This window comes from Muscardinus avellanarius, assembly GCF_963383645.1.
Source record: "Muscardinus avellanarius genome assembly, chromosome: 6".
Taxonomy (NCBI): Eukaryota; Metazoa; Chordata; class Mammalia; order Rodentia; family Gliridae; genus Muscardinus; species Muscardinus avellanarius.
This window is the reverse complement of record NC_137791.1, coordinates 96826882-96843964: the sequence shown is the minus strand read 5'-3', so window position 1 is coordinate 96843964 and position 17083 is coordinate 96826882. Positions and strand designations below refer to the sequence as shown.

Here is a 17083-nt window from a genome sequence, read left to right as displayed (position 1 = left end):
TGGTTATGTAATCTTAAGGAAAACCAAACTTTCTTCACACTCACAGTTCTAAAACATGCCTAACTTTTCCTTGACCAGTGGACACATCAAAAGACTCCTTGTCATCAAGCAACAGGATTTTATTTAGAATGAATGAACTTACAGGAAGACCACACATAAAGGGTTAAGGATAAATGGAAATGATCACTAACTAGTAGGTCAGCTAAAGACAGCTTGACACTTTATAAAAGTTAAACAAAGGCTATTTTAAAAAAAAAATATGAGCAACCCAAGCAAAGTGCCCCGTTACAGTTATCAAGACCCTTCCGGAAGAACTGGGTCATACCCACAATTAGTAACAGGGACATCGGCTTGGGAGGCCTCTCTGGAGTGGCGACAGACAACAGTACTGGCGTTTCCAGCCCAGGCAGGTCTTATCTCCGTAGCAGATGTCAGAAACCAAGGTCTGGATGTAGTCGGTCAGTTGCAAATAACAGCTCAGGAATGTTAAGTGGCTTCAGGAGTCTCGTGGACAGCACAATTACCTAACAAGGGGGGGTGGGAGACACACCGCAGACCGTTAGGAAGTCAATTCTGGGCTATTACAACATGATGAGAAAGAAAATGCAACATGTGTCTTTGGCAGGAGGCCTGAGAGGAGCACTGTGAGTTAACAGCAGGTGGCGGCAGGTTGAATGCCGCCTGGCACCAGTGCCCCCGGGGGGTGCACAGCCTGGGAAGGGTGGCCTGCGGGATAGCTGGGCGTGTCCACTAGACCTCCAGCCAATGGTGCACTAAGACTGGCTAAGAGCAGCACTGGGGCATCTGAGAGGCTGAGCCCAGCCACCACCACGCTGCTGGATCCATAGGATCAACAGGATTCTATTGTCCTCCCCTTTTCAGGGAGCATGGGAAGGCGTATCCGAGGGGGCTGCCGATGATGACTGCACTCAGCTGTCCCTTAGCATTACAAGCCGAGTGGGTTAAACAACAGAAATGTATTATCTCACAGTTCTGGAGACCAGAAGGCTGAGATCAAAGTATTGATAGGGTTGGTTCCTTCTAAGGGCTGGAAGAGAAAACCTGGCCTATAGCTTTTTTTCCCTCTCCCTGTGTTTTCACATTCTCTCTCCCCTCTACATGTGTGTTCACATTCTCTTTTTATCAGGACCCAGTCACATTGGATTCCTCCCCTCACTAATGACCTCATCATAACTTGATCATATGCAAAGACCTTATTTCCAAATAAGGCCACGTTCACAGGTCTTGGGGGAGGGGGTTGGAACTTCAATATCTTTTTTGAGAACGCAATTCAATCTGTAACAATTATGATGACAAGGATAGCAGCTGATAGCTATTAGTTATGATATACTGGGTCCTCAGGAAGAGAACCTAGTTATGACATACTAAATTCTCAGAAGAGAACCTAGTTCATTTAATCTCCAATTATTCCCTGTCACACCCTTACAAAATGGCTCCATTTATTATTCCCATTTTGTACATGGGAGAACAAAGTACAGAAAGATTAAATAACTCTTCCAGGACCTATGTAAGTGTTTAAGTATGGCACAGTGGAGGCCCTGGCTCTGTGGCCACTTGTCCCTCTGCAGGGCTCTGGGCAGGGTGCTCGGCTCCTCCTCCGCAGGGACCTGGGACACCTCTGGCTGCTCAGTGGGTATCCTTCCAACTCCCTCAGCCTGCACTTCATGCTGGGAGTGATTTCTCTCTGGAATACTGGGAGAGCTCATTCCCAGGGCTGGGCTTAGGGTATGAGATGCTTGGTAAGGGCCTGGTAAGGTTTTGCCCAAGCAGGTATTGTACACCCCTCAATGAGGAGGTGGCTATGGGAAATGGGGAGCAGAGGTATTAAGAATTGGAATTCCAGAGGCCTGCATCCAAGCCCAAGTATTCCAGGGCTGCAGAATGGCTGGGCTTCACCTGGCAATACTGCCCCGTCCCCCTGCTTTGGAGAGATGTGACTCAGCCTGGACTTCCCTGTCCTCTCCTCCACCTGCCTGGTTGTCCCAGGTCTACTGCTGAAACCAGTGAAGTAACCAACTCCCATTTCAACCAGTTCATTGATGAAGGACCGCTCTCCAACTCAGAGGAAAAGTAGAAAGAACCAAAGTCAAGGGAGGGGAGACCCCCCTCCCCGTGTGTGTGTGTTTCTGTGTGTGTGTGTGTGTGTGTGTGTGTGTGTGTCTGTGTGAGTGGTACTATGGATTGAACTCTGGAGCATTCTACCTCTGAGCTATATCCTCAGGTTTTAAAATGTTTTATTTTGAAATAGAGCATTGTTGTCGGGCGTGGTGGCACACGCTTGCAATCCTCATGCTTGGGAGGCAGAGACAGGAGGATCGCGCAGGTTTGAAGCCAGCTGCGCTGGCTTAAGAGACCCTGTTTCTAAATTTTAAAAAAAAAGTATAAAATAGGTCTGGGAGTGTAGCCCGGAGGTAGAAGGGCTCCCAGGAACCCCAGTACCACCAAAAAAAAATCCCCCCAAAAGACAACAAACAAACAAAAAACAAAACAAAACAAAAAACAAAAAACCCCCAACAAAACAAAACAAAACAAAAAACAAATAGAGCATTGCTAAGTTACCACATGCTGGCCTTGAACCTGTGATCTTCCGGCCTAAGCCTCCCAAGTACTAGGAGTACAGGTGTACACCACTGGAGTACAGGTGTGCACCACTGCATCCAGATCATTTTATTATTTTCTTGTTAAAGAAACAAAGTTTCAACCCCCAGATGAAGAAGTTTTCTGTTCTTTAAAGAAAAACACTGGCCTTTGGAAGTATCTATCTTACTTGTTCTTGAAAGAGAATTATCTTTAAAAATATATGGCTAATGTCAAGCAAGTTATATTTTTGGCAGAAAAAAATATGCTGAAATCTGTGCTTCCCATTTTTCCTTCAAAGCCAAGCAAAGAGAGTTTTAGGACACCGAGTGATTACTCACTTCCCCTTCCCACCTGCTCACATGGTTTAAATCCGTGGCACTGGAGAGGGTCTCTCTTTATCCCAGGCCCTCCACACCAACTCCAACAGGAGGGTGGCAGTGCTGGTCCCAGACCAGAGTATCCGCAGATCATGGTAGATCAGCTCTACTGACAACTGGCTAGATGCTCTCTGGGAAGCCACTTAACTTGGAGCCTCCTCTGTCCCAGAAGGAAAAGAACAGCCCCAGCTCGTGAGGATTACATAAGCTCGCATATGGAGAGCACAGGGACGCTCAGCAATTGTGTGTGTGTGTGTGTGTGTGTGTGTGTGTGTGTGTGTGTGTGTGTGGTACTGGGGGGTGGAACCCAGAGGCTTTCTACCTCTGGGTTACACTCCCAGACCTATTTTACACTTTATTGGGAAACAGGGTCTCACTAAGTTGCTGAGAGCTTCTCTCAGTAGCTGAGGCTGGCTTCAAACCTGCGCGATCCTGTCTCAGCCTCCCAAGCGCGGGGATTACAAGTGTGCGCCACCACGCCCGGCAATGCTCAGCAATTTTCATATGTTTTTTTTTATTTTATTCTGGCTTTTCAGTTGGGTCAAATAGCTCCTTTTGAATCTCATGAAAGCAAAGAACTCTCTAGAAAAATACATATATACTCATACATAATATTTTAACTATAGTTCTAGAAGAGGTTCATGTACTCCTAGGGATTCATACAACACAATTAGGAAGCCCATTTAAAAATGCCCATGTAGGCTGTGTGTAATGGGACAGGCCTATAATCCTAGTACTTGGGAGGCTGAGACAAGAGGATTGCTAGCTTGAGGCCAGTCTTGGCAATTTAGTGAAACCTTGTATAAAACTGAAAAGGGCTGGGGGTGTAGCTTGCTGATAGATGTCTGTAGGTACACTCTTTGGTACTGCAAAACACAAACCAAAAACTGGTAGTGATGGCACAGGCTTGTAAACCCACCTCCTCAGGAGGCTGAGGCAGGAAGATGGCAATTTTGAGACCAGTCCAAAAAACTTAGCAAGAACCTGTCTCAAAATAAAATAAGAAAACAAAAAGGGTTGGGGATGTAGCTCCATGTACAGCACCCCTGGGTTCAGTCTCCAGCACACACACACACACACACGTATATGCATACATACACACACATGTATATGCATACATGCACACACATGTGTATGCATACATGCACACGTGCACAGGCACACACGCTTACAGAGGGAAGAGGTCTTTGTGTACTCTCTAAAAATAGACTCTATTAAGAGCACAGTGATGGTTAATAAGCCACAGGACCCCTTACGCCCCTGTGATTTGCCAGCCCTCACCGCCCTGCCAGCCCCTGCGGTCTTGGTTCCAGTGCAGAGCTACAGCCTCCTAGGCTGAGGTAAGCGCCGATGTGAATGTTCTCCAAGGAGGCTTAAGTGTCATTGGCGGGACTAAAGAACTTGGAGCAAAATGGCTACAGATTCAGTTGATGTCAACACTTCAAGAGCAGCAATAACAGAGCTCAAAGAATCCCTCGCTCTCGGGTCGGTGCTGGGCTCACGCCATGGCTGACGGAGACTCTGGATTCGGTTTCCGCCACTTGAGCTGGTTCACAAAAGACCAGGCTCCTCCTGTCTAAACAAGCAGATCTTCACACAGCACATCGGCGACAGCCTCGAGCCTGGACCTGAGAGCGTCTGGGGCCTGCTCCTCAGGCTGAAAAGAAGCAGATGGAAAACAGAGGCAGCTCCCGCAGTAGGCGAAGGGGGCCTTCGAGGACAGGAGGGGGCAGGACTGAAGCAAGGGACTCTTCCAGAGAGGAGAGCACGGGTGTAGAGGCGTCCAACCTGAGTTGACCCCAGCTGGGCCACTTGCCAGAGCTGACCCTGGAGAAGTTGTTTAATCACCCCAACCCTTGGTTTCCTGGTTTCCTCATCTGTAAGAGTGAATAATGCTCTCTACTTTGTATGATTTTTTATGAGGATCGAATGTGAACAAGTGTAAAGTATCTAGCACAGCTTGGGCTCTGGAGAAGCTTAAAATGGTAGCTGCTATTGCTGTCTTCATCAGCTTCCCATCTTGGCCTTCTGGGTACTGGGATTAGGGTCACACACCACCAAGGTCCATCAAAGCAAGTCTAGTGAAGCCTGGATGGCCCTGTAGCTGCCAGGTGACTGAGCCAGGTGTCAAGTGTTGCTAATGGCAAGCAGTTCCACAGTGGAGTGTTTGGAGATGGTGTGCATTCATTGACAACAGGCATCTGAGACAAAGCACAAATCTGACATAAAAACTACGTTGGCTGACAATGAGACAGGAACGGAAGCTCCCCAGAGCCAGGCAGCCAGTCCCTGCAGCAGCGCCAGGCCTGTGCTGGCTGCCTCTGCTCCCTCCTGCTCCGCACCCCCTGCAGCGGCCCAGCCCTGCCAGGCACCAGCACTGGCCTGGTGTCCCCACTCCAGCCACCACCAGAATCTGCAGGTGCCGGCATCTTGCTGTTCTATTTCTGCTGAATACAGAGGCAGCAGGAAGACCAAGGCTCTGAATTTCATAACTCTGATTTCTAACACTGAGAATCAAAAGCAGCAGGGAGTAAATTTATTTTCTTCGTTTAAACTTGAGAGAATTTCCCAAAAGTAACCCACATATGCATAGACACCAATGTGTGGATTCATCCATTTGAAGAACTGCCTTTTGAGTGCACATATCAGAGGTGCTGTCTTAACTCTTTTTCATAAGTGCTGAACATGCACACACATGTGTGCACACACCTGTGTTGACCATGAAAGGCTTGGATCTTTAAGCCAGTGGGACAATGGATTATCCTTTCTGGGACACTTGTGAACACCTGACCTGCTCTCATGCCCAGAGGCTGGTGCCGGCTTCAGGCTCTCCTGAAAGACTTGAAGCCTGAGATTTCAGATCTTCTTTTCACTTGTCTGTTATAATTTTTTTTTGTTAAATTCACTCATCTTCATCCTTCTTTTCCATAAACTTTAAAATAACCTGGAGGCAGGTTTAGTAGTCCTTGAACCTCTACAGTTGTGTGCAAAACTTGTGTTTTTAAGCACATTTATGGATCCACTTTTTTTCTTTTTTTTAGTACTAGGGATTAAATGTAGGGGTACTCTACCACTGAGCTAAATCCTCAGCCTTTTTTATTTTTTATTTTGAGACAGGCTCTTGCTAAGTTGCCCAGGCTGGCTTCAAATTTGTAATCCTTCTGCCTCAGCCTCCAGAGCAGCTGGGATTACCAGTGCACGTCACTGAGCCAGCCTTGACCTTTTTTTATTTTTAAAGTTATTATAGCTTCACTAAATATTCAACTCCAGACGGGGAGAACTGTGTGACAGTGGGGTGGGTGATGTGCATGGGCCAGCTATAAAAAGCAGCACATGGCGGGCTCACTTGCCTCTTGACCATCTTTTCTTCCTGGAGCCGGCCGCTCCCTGTGTTTTCCAGGAGAGTTCCTCCTTGTTATTTCTCCCCACAATCACAGGCTTCTGCTGACCTCATGGCCCCATCCAGCTGCAGAGCTCAGGTGGCCAGAGCTGTTGGGCATACAGCCCCTCACCAGCCAGCCACTGAGAAAGGGGTGGTGCCTGGCACACACATGTTGCAAGAGCCAGAAGAGAAGCCAGGGAGGACTCTCATTCGGTCCATGGGGCTGATTGGGGCATTGGGCAGTGGCCCTCCTTGGTTGAGAAAAGACAACTTTCTCCAACTTGCCTACTTTCCGTCATCAGTTGGTGCCCAGCAGGCAAAGTACACATGCCCCTGTAGAATGCACCATTCCCTCCTGCGGACCTGCCCAGGAGAGATTGCCCTGGCTTCTGTCCCCCATGTATCATGCTCTCCCGTCACTCTTTGAAATCGAGTTTGTTTCTGCAAGCCTTTAGAGAATCCGACTGGCTTCCTCTCAATAGCTAATCCTTGAATGCATTTTACTTCTCAAAGCGTTCTCCTCCCGAAGAGCCTGTGCTGTCTAAGGACGCTGCTCTCTGGTTTAGCCTCACAGCCTCCTCCTTCGTCCTCTGAACGCTCCCCCTGAGCTGCAGTCCTGTCCCTTGTCAGTCACTCCAAGTAGAAGTTCTGGGAAAGCAGGATTGCATCTGCTTGGCCATGACTCTCCCCTTGGCACAAAGAACAGTGCTTGGCACAGAGCAGATGTTCAATAAATGTTGGTTGAGTAATCAGCTAATTCACTTTAGTACAGATGATTTTAAGTGTCTGTACTTTGGTCCAAAAAGCATCCACACAGATATAAGATACAAAGACAAAACGGCTTTAGGTGTCCATACAAATCAATAGGTTGGTGTGGTTTGTGTGGTCCTTTCCAGAAAAGCTACTTCTCTCTTCTGCTCCAATCAAATGAGTAGAGTTTCCAGAGCTCAGTGTTGGACATTCAATAAACATTCATGAATATCCACTAAGTGGCAGACCCTGTTTGCGGTGCTAGGAATATAATAGTTAAAAATACAAAGGCCTTCCCAGGTGTGGTAGGGCTCAGCTAACTAGTAATCCCAGTACTTGGAGGCTGAGACAGGGGATAGCAGGCTCAAGGCCAGCAGCGTACAGAAACTTAGTGAGACCTGTTTCAAAATAGAAAGTAAAACAGGGCTAGGTATATAGCTTGGAGGTAGTTTTTTTAAAAATGCAAAGGCCTGAGTCTGGAGAGCAGAGGCAGGTAGATGTGGTTGGCAAAGAAGTCCCAGTAGGAGGCATGGAGAGGTCACGTGTAGTTCTGAGTCATGGTGGCAGTGAGGGGTGAGGAGGAGGTGGCCCAGGCTTCTCTGTACACTTGGGTCCCCACCAAGGGGGTGTTTTTCACTTCCAATTATGTGTGAGAGGAAGATGAAATAAATCTGGTGACAGTAGCCACAGTCGCCAGGGGTCTCAGGCCCAGGACCCAGTGTGCGAGCAGGTTGGCCACAGAAACTGGAGAGAATTCCTGGTGGGGGGAGCAGCTTCATTGGTCTGCAGAACTGTCTGGTAGAAGAGGGAAGAGCCTCGTTAGCTTCCAAGGGCTGTGTAGTCTGAGAGCTAGCCCAGCACTGAGGAGGGAGGTGTCTGGCAGGCAGCATCAGAGCGAAGGCCTCCCTCCAGAGGGAGGGAAGGCAAGCCCTCAGCCCTGGGGCCCATCAATGAGTCAATGACAGGCGGGTGAAAGGCAGGACAGAGGGCGCTGGCGATGCTCATGGTGTTCACACTGGTCAGGGCTCCTCTCCTAGGTTGCCAACTGTGCCTGAGGGTCCACTGGTGCATCTGTTCCTCAAAGCCCACCCTTCAGTTAGGTCATACCTGCTCTCTCCACGAAATCTGCCTTTAAGCAAATAATGGATCTGTGCCCAAGCCATTGGCCTGGTCACCATGGGGCTTCTCCAAGCAGCAGGCCGGGCTCTGCATTTAGCTGCAGCCCAGGCAGCTGTGTCTGTCAGCTCAAAGAGAGCTACGCCTCCACAGATGTCACTCCAGCCAGGTAAAGCCCCTGCTTTCAGGGACTTGGAGAGGAAGGATGCTATGATAAATAACCCACCTGTTTCCCTGCTGCCTTGGGAATCTGCCCAGGGCCTGTTAGCTTTTTAGGGGAGCTTTGGGTGCAAAGGACAAGGAGCAGTTAAGGCCAATCTTTATACCAAAAATTATCTGGGAAGCTCTTTGTGCAGAAGACTGGGCACTGAGATAGATTGTAGCAAAGCCACTGTAGCTTCCGGCTCTGTTGTCAAACTCAGGTCACAGGGCTTTGAAAACGTCTGCATTTTATCCTTTTACAGTAGGGATTACGGTGCCTGTCAGGCTGTTACAATACAGCACTGTTTTGTTTTTTGTGGCACTGGGGATTGCACCATGGCTGTTCTACTTTGGAGCAATATCCCAGGCCCTGTTTTACTTTTTGTTTTGAAACAGGGTCTCATTAAGTTACCACGTGCTGCTGGCCTCAGTCTCTTAAGCACTGGGATTACAGATGGGCACCATCACACCTGGCTGCATCACTGTTTTGAAGAGCTAAGAATCAGGTTCAGCATGTTAGGGGAAACAAGAAAGGTACTTTCTGATTAAAACGTTTTTTTTTCTTGTTCAAAAAGGCCAATTATTCAACAAATAGATCCTTCACACCGCTGACACAGAGGGCCCCAAGGGAGGCAGAATTTACCAGTTTATCGGAAGTTTCGCCAGCTGTGATCATAAATGTGATAGTAATGATGACAGAAATTGTCATAGCCAATGACTGGTCACTCCTCTGTTCAAGTACCGGTTGCAGCTCCTGGGTACCCAGCTCCGACTCCCTAGTCGGGTGTATGGACACCAACAGGAACCAGGCCTTCTTGGCCTCACCAAGTAGCCCAGTCACCCAACAACAGGCTGTCCCCGCCAGGCCAGTTCTCTTGGAGTCAGTAAGCCACCAGACCACTGTGTTTCTCCTATGTGCTAGGCCTGGGAGGTTCCAGTTTGTCCTCCAGCAATTCTCAATTCACATTTGGTTGAGGAAACTAGGAAAGAATGGACTAAGATACCCCTCCTCCCCATCCCCACCTCATCTTGCACCTGGAAAGCAGTTTACTTTCTAAACATTAGGGATGTTGGGCTGGGTCTGGCCAGGGGCAGAGCTGGCCTTGAGGGAGAGAAGGAAACCAGTAGCGAGGCGCACTGGGCCCGTGGGAGCCCCCCTCCAGTCCTTTCTACTCTTTTCTTGCCTCTCATAGCTCAGTACCTGGGATCCTGGCTTCAGGGTCACCACAAGGTCTTTGACCATTTTGGCTTCAGAGACTGTGATACCACCTACCACGAAGAGGATCAGGAGGGGGTGGTCACTGGGATGAGGCCGGCTCACCTGCAAAACAGAACACCCAGCATTAGGTGGTGGCCCCAGAATTGTCACCTCATCATGCGAGTGAAATAAAGGAGCCTGAAAGATTGCTAATGAGGAATCAGAGGTGCTAGTGCTTAGTGACCACACCGACTGGACAAATGCATACCATGGCGCCTTGTTATATTGCATTAAAGAAGACTTTATGGGAAGAAAGCTAAAGGACCTGGGGACTACTAAGTGAGAAGAGAGGGCTTGGTATGTTTCTCAGCACTGTTCAGGTCTCAGCGTAAACTTGCTTCCCTTCTTGGTTGCACAGCTCCGTTTTTCCTCCGGAGTAGGCACCACAACCTGTGATTCTCACATTTGTTTATTTATTTGTTTTCTTGTTGACTGTCTCCTTTACTAGAGCATGAACTCTACCAGGCCAGGTGCCTGTCTGCTTGGTTGGCTGCTGAACTCCCAGTGTACCTGGGGAAGCTTCTGGCAGGTGCCCTGCAAACATCTGTGGAAATAACAAGCAGTCAGAATGCTCGGGCGGGAGGCAGTGGAGGGGAGATGACAGTCTAGCGCAAATAAAAAGCCCTCAGCTTCTTCAAGGCAGCCTTAGCTGAGAGCCTGTCCTTCATGGAACCTACATTAGATGCTCTAGAGAATTCTTCCTGGTTATTTATGATTTTACCAAATGAGGCAAAGTATTATAGTATCCTAAAGTCAGAATGACTCAGTTATCTGTCAGGAAATGCCAAATAACTAGTGGATACACTTAGCCATGGGGAAACTATCCAGACAAGAGCCATCCCTGGAAGTCAGAGCCGCTTGGTGAAGAGTGGGCAGGAGAGATGCTGTGGGCCTGCTCACAGGCTGGGTGGGCCAGCCAGGGTAGGGCATGCTGGAGCCACTGCAGGGAGGCGCTGCCAGAGCCCGCGTGGCCACAAGGCCAGGGAAGGAGACACTGCCCTGCCTCCAACAGGGAGCTGGGGACAGAGGTGGCCACGGTGCTCCTCCACTCTGCTCATGGGTGCACAAGCCATCGTCGGGCCTTGGAGTATCCTGAGGAGGAGTATGGCAGGTGCCGGGCACCAGGCCACTAAGAAGCCCTTCTCTCGCCTGCCCCAACTCTGTTCTCAGCATGGTTCTGCCGCCTTCTTTGCCTGAACATACATGCCTACTTTGCAGCATCTGGTTGAAAGAACTCTTAGAAGAAAAATACAGTAAGTGTTCCAAGTTATAGAAGTTACTCTTTGGATTCTGCAAAAGAAGTTCACAGTGGAAAGGAAATATGGAAAAGTGGAAGGAAGGAAAAAGTGTTTGGGGAAAAATCTAAATTCCTTCAAAATTGGTTCAGGAGACTATTGGAAAAAGTTACAAAACGCTCTCATCTTTTTCTAAAAAAAAAAAAAAAAAGGTCAGCATCCCGCTGTCTCTCCCCTCCTAGACTGCATTTATTGACTGCTTTCTTCTAATCCATGAGCCCCACATGCATGGCCCCCTCCCTGTCCCACGCTCCCCGGATTGCTCCTACTGAGGTCACCAATGGCCATTATATTGTAGGAGTCGATGACACTTCTGACAAGTCGGGTCCCCATTTCCCGCAGGGGTGGAACCCTAGAGAGGGAGGAGGAGACTCTGCTAGGTGATATCACGAGGCAGGCGATATCGCGAGAGGGGCGGTGGTCCTGTACGTAGTCCCACTGCCAAGACGTAAACCTTAAAAAGAGAGGTATTTCCTCTCCAGCCTCAGAGGGGCTCGCAGGTCTCCAGGAGCAGTCCAGCCCCTATCCCCAAGAAGACCACAATAAAACTGGCACCGTGCTCCCTGGTCTCTCTCGCCTCTTTACTGTGCCTACCTAACATCTGGTGCCAGCCCTGGGAAGATTATTATTTTTATTAATTTAATTTTTAAATTTTCTTCCTCTCTCTCTCTCTCTCTTCCCTGCCGCCACCGCATGCTGGGGTGGCCTTGGTGGAAACCTTGCCTTCCAGGATCCATAGGGGCGCGTGGATCCGCTGGGACAGTGCCCGCCCCGCCCGCCGCTCCAAAGCCGCTGCTGCCCCGGGACCTTTGCAGCCCTGGGACCGCTGCCACCCCGAGACTACCACCGCTCCAGGAACGCTGCCGCCACCCCCTGCCCGCTGGAGACCATAAGCCACCCTTTTCCGGCCCTTTTCCCTGAGAGCTGGCAGCCATCTTCCCTGGCCACACGCTCTCCCTTACCACCCAGCCAAGCCCCGGCAGCCATCTTAAACCTCATCTTGCCCAAATTCTAGCCAACAGCTCCACAGCGTGCCCCTGGTTCTGCAGCCTCTCAGAGCTTTAGTTCCAGTCAGCACTGGCTGATAACACTACATTGTGGTAAGCTTCCCCTTCCTTGGACAAGTGAGTTCCGGCTTTTAGTCTTTTCTGGACCTGGGCTTACGGCTGTTAAATAAACCCAAATATTTGGGGCCCAAGTTCTCTGGGGTTAGCCAGGATGCCCTACAGTTGTGTAAAGGGAACAGAGATGTCCTTCTCTAACACAACCACATTGTTTCCGGACGTTAGACAGGATCTTGGGACGCCAAATTCCTGTTTCATCCTCATCCGCTGACCAGTCATGGGGGGAAGCCAGTCATCAAACATAGACTCCCAATCCTCACTAGGCCGTGTTCTGGTTAATCTCCAGACTCTAGGTTTATCTGGGAAACTGTGCCCCGAGCGGCTCATATTTTTCTGCACAAAGGTCTGGCCCACTTATGAGTTGGGTAATGGTTCTTGATGGCCTGAGATGGGTACGTTAGATCTTAAAATGTTGACTGATCTCAGTAACTTTTGCAAACAGGCAGGTAAATGGTCAGAGGTTCTATACATACTGGCTTTTCTATGTATGCGTTCCCAGCTTTCCCTTTCCACCCCTCCCAGCTCTACTGCTTGAGTCATGCGCACTCGGGATTCCCTCCAGCCGCATCTGCCATCTTGGCCTCCACGTGGCAACTCACAGGCGTCACCTGGTGGTCTTTCTTTCTGGGTCACAGGCCTGCAATTCTGCTGACTCACGGTTGCCATTTTGTGACGACATGTGGATGCCGGAGTCTAACCCGGCCAAGTTACAGGCCCCATTTCCTGATGACCCTGACCCACAAGATCTCTCCTTACCACCACATTCATCATCTTATTCCGGGGCAGCCTCCCACTCTAATCCACTCCTTTCTCCCCCGCCTTCCTCCCTTAAGGGACCAACCCTTACTCCCTCTCACCTTCCCCTGTAGTTCACCATACCCATTCTAGAGACCTCCCCTTCTCTCTTGGCTCTCTCAGGTGGCTGGTGCAGAAGGCATGGTCCATGTCCATGTTCATTTTTCCCTTCCTGACCTTGCTCAACTTCAAAAGAGACTGGGTTCTTTTTCCGTCAATCCCTCTGGTTTTATTAAGGAATTCCAACACATTGTACAAGCATATGATTTAACTTAGCGGGATCTTCATGTCATTTTAACCTCCTCTTTAAATCCAGTCGAACGAGATCATATTCTTAAGGCTGCCAGGGAACAGGCCGATCAGGCTCACCTAACCAATGCACAGCTCCCTACCAGAACAGCTGCAGTTCCTTCTGAGGCTCCCCACTGAGATTATAATAACAGGGGTGAGGGAATAAAAAAGAGAAATCACATGATACTATGCCTTCAAGCTGAGCCCAGGGTAACTCTCCAGGTGGCGGGTAGGCCAATCTTCTCCTTGATTGATACAAGCGCTACCTTCTCAGGACCTAGTTTCCCTTCCCAAATCGTGGTTCAGGGGATTGATGGCATGCTCTCTTGCCCACGTACTACAGGCCCCCTTTTATGCCATTTAGAGACCTTTATGGTTAACTATCCATTCCTGATTATCACTTCATGTTCTACCCCCCTTTTAGGTAGAGACTTTTTAAGCAAAATTGGGGCTGAACTTTCATTTAAATTCCCCATGGCTTCTGTTTTCTCTAATATACTTTTAATGGCTGCAGCTACAGTTGATGACTGGGAAGCCGAACCTCCCCTTCCAAAATAGATTTTGTTGACCCTATAGTATGGGATACCAGCACCCCAGTTGTGGTGACCTACCACACCCCGGTTCAGATTGCCCTACATGACCCCACTATGTTCCCTGTCTGCTCCCAGTTTCCCATATCCCTCCTTCCCCAACGTGGGCTTAAACCCATTGTTTCTCGTCTCCTGGCCCAGGGACTGCTTATCTCTACTAATTCCCCTTATAATACCCCCATTCTCCCAGTTAAAAGCCTAATGGGACCTATCGTTTAGTCCAGTATATCTGTTTAATTAATAATGCGATGGTCCCAATCTACCCAGTTGTCCCTAATCCCTATACCCTCTTAACTAAGATTCCCCCCAATACCACCCACTTTTCAGTTCTCGACTTAAAGGAAGCATTTTATACAATTTCTCTACATCCTGAGTTGTACCCCCTTTTTGCCTTCACTTGGGAAGACCCCGATACCCAGGTTGCTCAACAACCTGGACCATCCTCCCCCAGGGATTTCGAGATAGCCCACACCTCTTTGGAAGGCTCTAGAAGGACCTCCTCCAGTGCCCCTTGGAGCCTAGCTCTCTGTTACAATATGTGGATGACCTTTTATTTTTGTAGTCACTCCCTGGAAGTGTCCAAATGGCACACTGCCTTTCTCCTTAATTTCCTTGGAAGCAGGGGTTACAGGGTGGCCCCACATAAAGCCCAGATATCAGTGCCTAAGGTGCAGTATCTAGGCCTATATCTCACCCCAAACACCGGAGGACTAACTGTTGACCGGGTCAAAGCCTTACAAGACTTGCAGCTGCCCACCTCAGCTGACCAGATCCAATCTTTCTTGGGTTTTATAGGATCTTTCTGGCATTGGATCCCTAACTTTGCCATTCTAGCTAAGCCATTACACAAGGCAATTAAGGAAACCCCTGTTGGCCCCCTCACTTCGCCCCCAGTCATTCACTGAGCCCTCCTGGCTCTCCAGAAAGCCCTTCTTAAATCCCCCCCCCCTTGACACTCCCCAATCCCACTAAGGCCTTCTTGTTATATACTAATGAGAGGCAAGGGATAGCCACAGGAGTGCTCAGTAGGACCAACCCAGGCACCAGTGGCCTATTTATCTAAACAGCTTGACCCTACCACTCGTGGGTGGCCACCCTGTCTCAGGGCTCTGGTGGCAGCAGCCACACTCACAAAAGAGGCTCTTAAAATTTGTCTCCAGATGCCCCTGCAGATTTTTTCCCCACATTGACTCCAGGATTTGCTCTCTCCTCGAGCGCTCCCTCTTCTGTCACCTTCTCGCATTCAGAAACTTTATTTGTTGTTCATGGAAAATCCAGATATTAAACTGTCTCATTCCCCGGCCCTTAACCTGGCCACTCTTTTACCAGTGAGCCAGGGTTCAGGCCCTGATTCGTGTTCACCTAATGATGTTCACTCTTGTGTTGATATGACTGAAGCTTTAGCTAAACCTCAGGTGGACCTCCAGGACATCCCCCTTCTTAATCTAGATGTTACTTATTTTGTTGATGCCAGCTCTGTTTCTGATGCCAGAGGTAAGAAAAGGGCAGCCTATGGAGTGGTCACCCTAACACAAGTCATTGAGACTGCCAGGTTACTGGATGGTACTACCTCTCAAAAGGCTGAACTGATTGCCCTAACTCGAGCTCTACACCTGGCAAAAAAAACAAGCGGGTAAACATATATACCAATTCTAAATATTCCTTTTTAATGGCATACTGCCATGCCTCAATTTGGAGAGAGGATTTCTCTCCACCAAGGGTTCACCCATTGTTAATGCCACCTTGATTAAGAAGTTCCTAGATTCCCTTTCTTTACCATCTGAGCTGGCCATCATCCACTGTCGGGGCCACCAGACAGAATCTTCCTTAGTGGCCAAAGGAAACAGTAAAGCCGATTATACAGCAAGACAGCTAACACAACAAGCTCAACCAAGCCCACCAGGGTCTGTACTAATTTTAACCCTCCCCTCATTGGCACCTAATTACAGCCTGGCTGAACAAAAACACCTGATCAAACTTGGGGCATCCAGCACAGGAGATGGTTGGCTCATGATACAGGATAAGATTGCTCTGCCTGAGGCTCAGGCCGAAAAGGTCATTAGCCTAATACCCAATTCCCTTCTTGTGTGACCTATGGCGCTGAAGCATTTCCTAAGCCCCTTGTTTCATTCTCCTCTCCTGCAGCAGCTGATTAGTAAAGTCAGTGCCTCCTATTCTATTAGCACTGCTGTTTCTCCCCAAGGAGGCCTTCGACCCTCCTTTCCTACCCACCAAATGAGAGGACACTTGCCAGGACAGGACTGGGAAGTCGACTTCACCCATATGCCACCTCCCAAAAAACTTAAATATCTTCTTACCATGGTTGATACCCTAACAGGTTTGGTAGAGGCTTTTCCCTCAAAGGACGAGACAGCTGGCACGGTAGCTGATGTTCTATGCTTGAACATCATCCCTCGGTTTGGACTCCCTAATTCTTTACAGTCTGATAAGAGACCAGCTTTTATTTCTAGGGTTACTGAACAGGAGACACAAGCTCTTGGCATTTCATGGAAGCGCCACATCCCATATCAACTGTAGTCATCAAGAAAGGTATAAAAATGAATGGGATCCTTAAGAACCACCTAACAAAACTCTTTCTAGAGCTGCGAGTATCATGGCCTGAACTCCTGCCACTAGCTCTGGCCCGTGTGAGGGCCACCCCTCGAAGACCCACCTTTATGAGCCCCTTTGAATTGCTGTATGGTCACCCTTTCCTGCTTAATCACACTCTCCCTTCAGATCACCCTCCTTTGTCTTCCTATCCTCCTTACTTGTCTTTTCTCAAGCACCTTCTTAGGGAACACACTGACCAGTATCTTCCCCAACCCAGGACTGAAGAAGCAGCTCCACACCCTGCAGTCAAAACCTTTAAGCCAGGGGATCAAGTCCTCCTTAAGTCACTTCAACAAAAACATCTCCAGCCACGGTGGACTGGGCCCTTAACAGTGATGCTCACCACACCTACTGCAGCCAAACTGCTGGGGGACCCCAACTGGCATCATCTTACCCAGCTAAAAAGGGCTCCATTCTCTTGCAGTGTTGGGGTCTACTAAGCTTCATTTTTTTGGGCATAATTCTCTTTGATGTTTTTTATTTTAGCAGGTCCACTTGTTAACATACTATGGCGCTCTCCCTCTTCAGATGCCATACTGCCATAACTCCTCATCTGCTAAAGTCTTCTTGAGCACACATCACCAAACTGCCCAGGGTAACCTCCAACTCACGCTACAGCCATACTCCCACCTGCCCACTTCTGGAGGACCCAACCTCTCCTGGTCAAGGGCCCCCCTTATAACACCCCTT

General features: G+C 48.9%; 1 protein-coding gene across 2 annotated transcripts in view; it reads right to left on the bottom strand.

The window, feature by feature from the left end:
- Positions 1-431: 431 nt before the first annotated feature.
- SCFD2 (sec1 family domain containing 2) overlaps positions 432-17083 on the bottom strand; it is a gene marked incomplete at both ends in the record, with an annotated part of 435303 nt that continues 418651 nt past the window's right edge. Inside the window, 2 exons of one of the 2 annotated variants that reach the window (XM_080698111.1) lie at positions 432-524; positions 9629-9748. In XM_080698111.1, the coding sequence (XP_080554237.1) occupies positions 432-524; positions 9629-9748 (213 nt within the window). The remainder of the gene's footprint in view (positions 525-9628; positions 9749-17083) is intronic. The other variant, XM_080698112.1, reaches the window with a different exon arrangement.